Source organism: Macadamia integrifolia, chromosome 4 (assembly GCF_013358625.1).
Source record: "Macadamia integrifolia cultivar HAES 741 chromosome 4, SCU_Mint_v3, whole genome shotgun sequence".
Lineage (NCBI taxonomy): Eukaryota > Viridiplantae > Streptophyta > Magnoliopsida > Proteales > Proteaceae > Macadamia > Macadamia integrifolia.
Window position 1 is genome coordinate 25,105,633 of NC_056560.1, and position 9,597 is coordinate 25,115,229.

General features: G+C 37.8%; 1 protein-coding gene across 2 annotated transcripts; it reads right to left on the reverse strand.

The window, feature by feature from the left end:
* Nucleotides 1-1,120: 1,120 nt before the first annotated feature.
* LOC122077110 (protein FAR1-RELATED SEQUENCE 5-like) lies at nucleotides 1,121-7,114 on the reverse strand. 2 transcript variants are annotated; one of them, XM_042642911.1, is made up of 3 exons: nucleotides 6,921-7,114; nucleotides 6,012-6,731; nucleotides 1,121-1,599 (listed from the first exon to the last, which is right to left on the reverse strand). In XM_042642911.1, exons 2-3 carry the CDS (start codon nucleotides 6,591-6,593, stop codon nucleotides 1,408-1,410), a joined length of 774 nt encoding a protein of 257 aa, XP_042498845.1. In that variant the 5' UTR covers nucleotides 6,594-6,731; nucleotides 6,921-7,114; the 3' UTR covers nucleotides 1,121-1,407. The 2 variants fall into 2 exon arrangements, with proteins under 2 accessions (XP_042498845.1, XP_042498846.1); XM_042642912.1 differs by having other exon boundaries at nucleotides 6,950-7,112.
* Between the last annotated feature and the right edge of the window lie 2,483 nt (nucleotides 7,115-9,597).

Sequence of the window (9,597 nt, forward strand, 5' to 3'; positions counted from 1 at the left end):
AGTCAATTAACTTTATCATGATATCCATCCCTAATTTGGGAAGTTAATCCCATCTTAAGCATCTCTTTCATTCACCAATGAAAATAATGAATCCCATTCCCATGGAATCGATATATAATTAGTGTAGGTATCAATTTTTTATACATTAAAACACACAAGGTCCATATGCAACGATAAGAACTTCTCAGATATGGAGACCAAAATAACTATCAAAGAGAGTCGTATTGGTTAAACAACTAACAAAAGTCCATATAAGACTCTCAAGATGATCCGGTTCGATACACATACAATAAGAATATCGACATCTATATTTTAGAATCATAACCCTACAAATAGGATGCCCAATTCTGCCCTTAGATGCAAACACTTCAAAGTATAAACTTAGAACAACCAATTGCACATTAAATGATAACACAAATCACTCCCAACTGAACCATTTTAACTTGAATTTGATGAACATATATATCACATGGGTGCACTTATTTTGCAGAGTTTTAAACTACAATGAATTAAACCTCCAATTTTGGATCAGACCTTGGCAGCAAGTTTATAACTGAAATAGAAGCTGATATGGTTGAGATGACCTGCAAAATTGATGTGTAGATATTACTCTTATCAAACCAATACTTCTGATTGTCCACATCAACCCACCTGCTTGACTAAGCCAAACAAGATGGCCACCACAAAAACTTAAAAAACCCAAGGCAAGGAAATTAGGAAACGAAAATTTTCATTAAAAAAGAGACAAGGAGAGGGAAATGATCTAAAATGGATATGGGCAGATAGAACTCAATCTCATTCATGCTAGTTATGTGCATAAATGCCCGCTGAATCCCATCCAACTGGTGGAGGGGTTGACAGCAGCAGCTGCCATGTTCTTACTTAATCGTTACTCTTTACGGCTATGTTTCAACGTAAAATGGATGAAAGGCTAAATGAATCACAGAAAGTTAAAACATTCACATACACATATACCTCCCTTATATATTATTTCTGCACTTTTTACTTCGAAACATACACACCCTAAATACAACACACTACATAATGCCGAATAAAGAATGCTATATAAATACATTCATAACTACATGATGCCGAGCATAAAATTAGAAAGCAATCGATATATCATCACAAAGTGCAAAGACCAACTTTTATTATACAGGTGGAAGAAATATCTAAACAACTATAACGGCAAGTACTGATCCAACTGCATATGCACCACATAGATGTGGTGAAAGTGTATGAAACAGAAACCCACACTTCGACTTTCGGCAGTAAAAGAGGCTAGAACAGATACCTCAAGGAATCCCAACTAGTGCCACCATTGATGAAAGACAAACAAAGCATAACTAGTCCGCTGACAAGAGGAAAAAAAAATGTAGAGATGCACTCTAAATAATGCCATCCTATCTAGGTTTTTGATGCTCTTTCAGATTCAACCTCATTTACAGCGTCAACTATATATTGGATCTTCTTTGACAGGCTCTCTGTGTGTTCTTCAATGTGCTTGAAAAGCATTTCAAGATACTTTTTGTACGTTGTAGATCTTCGTTTCTCAAGAAGTAGCTGTTGGGAAAGTTCCCGGATCCTCTCATTGTCACTCTGCAAATGCATAAAAGAGGAAGAAATGAAAATTGGGAAAGAAAAAAGTTATGATTGTATATTACCCCCCCCCCCAAAAAAAAAAAACATGTTGACCATCAGAAAATAATGTCCTCCATTAAATCTGTTGTAATGTGTGGCCATAACCAGCAAACATGACTTTTTTCTTTCTTTTTTTTTTCAAATTAAAACTCAGCTGAGGCAGATAGCATATTAATTTCATAATAAAATCTACAGTATTGACAATGGTATAGAGTATAAGAGGCGAACAACCAATGAATGGCATAAACACAGTGTCAACACATAAGAACCACCCCCTTCATTTGTCGAACATGAGTAGCGCTGGAATTTGCTGCAAATTCCAATTGTGGTCCAAAGTAAAAAAATTTAATTATTTTTTCACTAGAGACTCTCAATGATGTCAAATTTTTTTAGTTCTTTTTCACTTTGCTTTTCTTGGGGGAAAAAATTATTGACAACCAAAGAACTTGTACAAATGAATAAAAGTATATACAAGCCCACACATGATGTATGGGAGATCTCATCACCTAAAAAAAAATATTCAAATAGAAATATAAAAAGTAGAATGGTGTAAATTTATTCAAAATATAACTCACAGCACGATAAGGACACTTCCTTAGTCCCTCTATCGTACTAAACGCAGTACATATGTTTAACCCCCCCCCTCAAGTTGGGAGTACATATAGCAAAGGCTCCAGCTTGGCACAAAAAGAATAGATATTAACTGCAGAACCAGCCTTGAACATGTATAGCAGTCATAGACACCAGTGAGCATAAAGAACATCATTCTAGTAGCAATATCAGCACACCAATCATCAACAATAATAGGAGTGACAAATTTCGTGTCGAATAAACTCATCCATCAACAATCAAAATAAGCAGTAGAGAACACCAACCGCAATCCAAAATATCATAGCAGCAACAACAACATCATAAGCCCTTCTAAAGGAAGGTAAGCAGTAAACTAATAATCTTCACAAAGAACACAAATTAAATTGCAAACTTCTGGTATTCAAAAGAAACACCAAAAAATGAAGTCCAGTGAAAGCCCATAGATGACTAAAGGCCAGCCAAACTAATAACTTCTAAACTGCTGCATCCTTGCTAAATCTTTTCTGCTCAGCTTGCAAACCAGTCCAAAGTCTAACGGAATTAGCTATCTCCAAATGGTAGGAATTTATACTTCACTGCCCTTCTTGCATGTTTTATTTTTGCCATTTTGAGGCTCATCCTATTCTTCTTCTTCATCTTTAATGATGTAGAGCAAAACACTACCGCAGTCAATATTTTGAGTTTTTTATGGAGCTCATATCAGTTTGGAATTTGTCATCAGATAGAGCATATAAAGTAGTATATTAAGTAAAGACAACTTTACAGCTTGGGTAGGTTGGAAGCTATTCTCAGTCAAAATTCATTTTGTGTTGCAGTTGCAATTTTGTTTCTTATCAGTTATGACCAGGATAATTGGGGATCATGGTTTTTTAAGAGCTAATTTGTAAGTTCTGATAAAAAGTGGTTTTCCTATCAAGCCCTGTGATTCCTTCAAATCTTACAAGGACTATTAGGTGAGTTATCTTTCTTCTTCTTATTCGTCTTTTTCTTCCCTTCTCTTCTTATCAGTTGCATTCTATTTTTTGTTCTTTGTTGGAGCCTTGTAGCAGATGCTTCAACCATTTAAGTAGAGCTGTTCTCACAATTAATCCACATCATGCAATTTACCCCCATAAAAATCTACCAAACCAATCAATTCCATATGTTGAACCTGACAACCCTAACCATCATTCATTCACTCACCACCAAACAACCTACCATTGAACTGTCTTCCACTGTCCCATACTTTTTATATTTTAGTTCCTCCCTACCGGGATTTTTCCGGCCATTAAAATCCATATCCAAGATCCAATTTCACAATCCGAATCCCCATGAAGCCCAGCTTATCCTATTCATAAACTACAATTCCCTGTAAACCAACCATAGTTTCCCTGGTACCAAGGCAAGGCTAGGCATTGGCCAGGCGCCTGAGTTCCGAATCCCTATGAACCCAAGCTAATCCTATTCATAAACTACAATTCCCTGTAAACCAACCAAAGTTTTCATGGTGCCAAGGCAAGCCTAGGCATTGGCCAGGTGCCAGGGTGGCACCTATGAACCGAAGCTTATTCTCCTCCTACAGAGGCAGCAGCAGTGGTTGTAGCGGCAATTGCAGCTGCATTTCTGGCAACGGCTGCTGCTGCTGCTGCTTTTGCCCTCTTCTATGAAGTTGCTGCCGCTACAACTTCTCCATTGGTGGCGGCAGCAGCAACTGCTAGTGCTTTGTCTCCTCCTTCTTCATATTCTTCTTTCTTTCTGTTTCTCTCCTCCTACTTTCTCCTAAGCTTTTCCCCCGTGTCCCCCTTTTTTCTTCCCTTTCATCATGGATTTGTGACCTGGGCACCTTGACAACACAAGGTAGCACCTAGGCAATGACCTTGACAACAATGATTTTAATACTACTAGGACTCTTTGGGGCTACCAGCAGCTACTTCCATTATTTTGTCTAGGTCAACGACTTTGTCTGGATAGCCCCCCTTCTTGATTTCACTCTTTGAAGGCTACTATTGTTATTGGGACCCTGGTTCAATATCAAATTTGGGGTATCAGTACATCCCAATGCTCCTTAGAATTTTCACATTTTGTCAGCAACCCCTTGTCTATTGTGGGGTACCAATGTACCATTGATGCATATTGCATCAAAATATAAACCTACATGCTGGGATACATATTAATTATACCAGGCCACATGACATATAGTGAAGTTATTAAATTACCCTCCAGTTTTTCTATGGCAAAAGGTTCTTTTCATAGCCTGATAAGAAAATGCTTCCTTAATAGCCCACCTAGTTGTAGCACATGGAAAAGTTTGTGACGATCTCTGCAGTTGGATACAGAATGTATTATGGTCTGTATGGATATTTTGTCAAATTTCATAGACACCACCAAATGTCCTAGCATTTTCCCTTGTATTTCAGCTGTCCAATTGTTTTGAACCATTTTTAAAAAATTTGGCTCCTTTTTTTCATGTGGCCAACTCCACTAAGGCTGAAACTGGACATCTGAACAGGAGAGCTGATACCTACTTATCCAAAAAATTCTATGCCCTCCTGATATACCGCATGGTAGATATTAGGGCCATAAAAGAGGGACTTCCTAAGTGGCCTGAGAAAAACCATAAATTGCTCGACATGGAGTTATGGACAATGTGATTTGAAATCCATAAATGGAATCATAAATTATAGAACCATTAGGCAAACCCTTTCATTCCACCAAGCATCATCTACAAAATCAGTTGAAATCTCTCATATAAGTTGAAGAAGATACTCATTGGAGAACAAGAAGCGCATTAAGATCACCTTTCTCTAAATTTTGGCACTCCTATGGATTGGGAGGTACATTAGGTAGTGTAGTTGGTGGACGAAATTAGATATTTATTAATAATGGGGTCCATTAAGTAGCATATTTGACTTTAGTTTAGTACTAAACTAAAAATTCCTCTTTAAGTTAGTTGTATGGGCCCAAGTTATCTAGAAAATTTAGGCTTCAATAATTCTAATTAGTTAAGTATTTTAGAGTCTTTGTTAATTAAGTTAGTCTAACTACCTAGAAGTTTTCGATTTAGGAGACTTTCTTCTGTTTTCTTATAAATATGCAACAACAATCACACCAATGGAATGGAATGGATTATATTTGTTTTGATTTGCTAATTGCTAAGTGGCAATTTTCTCTCCTTTCTTGAACACTTCTCTCCCTCCTATGACTATCTTCTCTTTTTCTTCTAAGTTACTGTTTGGTACTATTCACAAACCCGCAACAGTAGCTTTCCCTTACACTTTCCCTATTTCTCTTTTATTCCTTATTCCTTAAGACCCTAATCCATCCTACCCTTTCCCCACCATCCTTCTATTATAGTTCAGCCCTAGATTTTGAAACAATAGGCTGTGATAAACATTGACTTCTTGTGATATTTACAATCTCCTGATTAAAACAACACTATGGTCATCAGATGTCTCGTTAAAATCTTGCAGTTTTGGTCCTCAATTAATTTGGGCTAGTTAGCTACATACAATATTTATTAACTTAGGTTTACAAATAACATCTGACACTGCACATCTAAATAACAAGCTTCTTTTTTTTTCCTTTTTCTTTTTCTTTTCTTTTTCTTTCTGAGCATAAAGTATTAACTGGTAGGACATCGAGAAAAGGTCATATGTAGCACAGCAATCAAATATGCAATAGAGAGGAAACAGTAAATACTGCCCAAGCATTGCTAATGGATTGATTGACAATTATTAACTTAGAACATGGAGGATGCAATCATAACTTAACGATTTATTGCAGAAAAGGTAAAGACTAACCGGAAATGGACCACAGATTGAAGTCTTCCGATAACCAAGAATAATCAATGGATGACTGTGCTCCTTCACAAATTTTGAAATAACCCATTTTCCATTATTGAGTTTCTTTGCAGCCATCATTGCCTTGCAACCTACCCTCGTGGTTGCCCGTGGCTTTGATCCAGCCTTATTACGCTTATCAGCTACTCGGAAACCCTCTTTGTTACACACAAATTCCCGAGCAATAACTGCACGGTCTCGCCTCGAGCGACCGAGTCTGCTCCAACGGATGACAAATCCCACACGATCAGCATATGCAGAATAGAAGGCATGCACAGCTGTTTCAGAATCAAACTCCAAACCCACTCTTGGTTCATTTGGGTCCCCTTCAATTGCAACTAATTCCCTTCCTGAAGTACTCTCAGTGCTCTTACCAACCTCAACCTCCTCCTCCTCAGCCTGGTGAACCTCCCCTTCAACAGAACTTTCGAGTGTGTCATTGTCTGGACCTGCTGGAACTTCCATATCTATGAGATTAGTCAACTCCTTCCTATTAAGACCAAAATCCACTGCGACGTCACAGTTTATACTGTTATCTTCCATACCAACAAAGGATTTCTACAAATTAGAACGACCCATTGTTCCTGATGAACTGTTGGTTTACCGGAAAGAATGATTTTACATGGAAAATTTCAACAGCATCGCATCTCCGCATTTCAACGTTCAAACCATGAATTAACACTGAAAGCCCAAAAAATCATATAAATAAGTTCAATAACCAATAATAAACATACAAACCAGATGCAATTAACGAATAATTTGAAAAAAAATCTACTTTTGACAGTACTGTTTAATGGTGAAAGGGTTTCAAAGACAAATTTCAGTTCCATCATCATTTGCAATAAAGGGCCAAAAAGACGAGAAGAAAACCTTTAATTCTAGAAAGGTGAAAGGATTACAGGATTAGACTACGGTCCTTGGCCGATCCAGATTCGAGAGATTAAGAAAGTCGATGGATGGAAAGGGAAACAAAAGATTGATCGGAGAGCTTTGGTCATTCCGGCCGACGAGAGCTTCAAATTGGGGAGGAAGGGCTCTTCCTGGAATAGAAGAAGTCGTCTGTCGTCTGTACAATCGGGCTTATGTACCAAAACGTATGCCACCTTATGTGACTGCAACACGTGTTAAACTCCGTGGGACCCACTCTAAGTTCCACCAGACGAATGCCGTGGATGGGATGCAGGTGTCATGATTTTAACATGTGAAATTTTGGGTTAGACATCGGGGAGAGGGTTACCGAAGGTCGCGTGGCCGCTACACCAGTACAGGACCAATCAAAATACTAATATAAACATTAACATGAGTGAGATTTTTGTCTTTCAATAGGGTGGGGCGATCATTTTACCTCATATTGTGCATAGGTATAAAACCATGCTATGTTTTACGGTTTTTTTTTTTTTTTTTTTTCAGAGAACAACACCTCATCGCATAGCCCTTATGATAGCATTAGAGCCAATGGGAACACACACCCAGGCATCTAACGAGTGGGGTGTGGTAGTCATTTCACATCCCTACGTTTGGGCATAAGAGCCTTTTTTCTTTCACTTTTTTTTTTTTTTTTTGGCAGGTGAGGAAGGCTCTCTTAAGCCTGGAGCCTACCCCTCTTCACATTCATTATTATATCAATTGTTTTAAAAATACAGCAACATTGCTAGCTATGGTGCGCAAAAGCCTATGCTCACTAGGACTCGAGACCTCTAGTTGTTGTCTTCTCCTCCCTTTTTTTTTTTTTTTTTTGCTAACGATGTGTATCCAAGCCTTCATCCTGACTAGTTCCGCGGGTTCATATTGACCCCACAACCGCATAGACCGGGTCATACCAGGGTTAAAAGTAGTGAAGAACACTAAACACCCCCGTGTGAGTGGCCCAATGTGTGCCTAGTGAAAATTAAACTTAGGACGTCTGAGGCTTCTCCTCCCTAAAGAAATTAAAAAGAGAGAAACAATGATTAAAAAAAAAAAATTTGTGAGAAGATATAGTGTACCCTTCTGCATGTTTAAGTAATCCTCTCCCTTTTTATTTTATTTTATAATTGTTTTACAAAATAAATCAATTATAAGAAACCAAATAAGATACAGAAACAAAGTTTGTCATCCGAGTAGGATGAGAGTGGAGATTAGGGTTGAAGAAAAGGTTGGCAGTTGAGGAAGCGACTGTAAGAGTTGGGGCATTGGGTGGTGAACACACCAATGAGGAAGGGACTGAAGTTAGGAGTAGTAACAACATGGGTGATGAGTCTCAAGGGGACTCCTATGTCTAGCTTTTATGGCCTCTATTCCCCCCCCCCTTTTTCTTTTCCTTTTTTGAATTTACTCACACGGTCTTCCTTTTTGAATGTATGTACTTGTTTTGCTTCTTTAAAGTGCATGATTCTCCAAGTGATATCACGAAACATGAGCTCTTAGTACCAGCAAGCCTTGGTAGCCTCTATTAGTTTTTGGTCCGACACGCACAAGGATTAAAGTATCGGTATCGGTCATCGTATCGGTCGGCCAAAATTAAGATACATATCAGAGGGTATCGTATCGTATCGGAGATACGCTAAGATACGCTGAAGATACGCACATAAATGGATAGGAAACACTTTTTTATACACATTTACATAAAAAAATAGTTAAAAAAAGTTATATATAACATGTATTATGCATAAACAGTAAATTGAGAGTATCGCACTAAGAATCCAAGGTTTGTAATTGTTCCATAAATGTAAAATTCTTGTTCCCAACCTTGATTTCCACTTTAGTTAGAGAGAAAAATGGTTGGTAGCAACTTTGGAATAAAAACACCTCAAAAAATTATGTTTTTCTAAAAAATTACCCATTTTGGTCATTTTATGACCGTATCGGTATGTATCGGTGTGTATCGATCGATACATACCGATACGCATCGATACGTATCGATACGTACCGATACATACCGAAACGTACATTTCACTTCAATTTTGAATTTTTCACAGAGTATCGGTACGTATCGGTGCGTATCGGTGGTGTATCGGTGCGTATCAGTGCGTATCGTAGGATACGTATCGATACATAAGGGTTTTAAAATTGTCTTGATACGTATCGGTATGTATCGTGCCGATACCTACCGATACGAATACGTATCGGCCGATACGGCATGATACGCACCGATACTTAAAACCATGGACACGCATATTAGATAAAATAAATTTTCATTATGAGTCGACTGGTGAGCACTTGATATTTGGGGCTATTGGTGACGTCAACCTGACGCCCAATATTGTCAGACATACACTATATAGAATTTCCAGAGCTAGTTTCTTCAACGAGACACCAAATGAATTATTTTGATTCCATGTTGACATTGTAAATAGTTAGCAACATTCATTGGATGGACTTGAAGGATTACTTGGTAATAAAATCAATGATATGAGTCAGTAAGAAGACATTTTGTACATATGAGAGCATTGATTCGAGTCCAGTAAATATAGTAAATGGGCTTGAGCTTCATACTAGAGTTTTTTAATGAATTGTAACAAAAGAAGATTGTCGAGTACCGTGTTTATAAGCTATGACATATAGAACA

Bases quoted from the DNA above. Each gene is read 5' to 3' on its own strand.
- LOC122077110 (XM_042642911.1), bottom strand. From the start codon at position 6,593: ATGGAAGATAACAGTATAAACTGTGACGTCGCAGTGGATTTTGGTCTT. The intron at 1,600-6,011 runs GTTAGTCTTTAC...ATGCATTTGCAG, and splicing joins CAATCTGTGGTCCATTTCCG to AGTGACAATGAGAGGATCCG.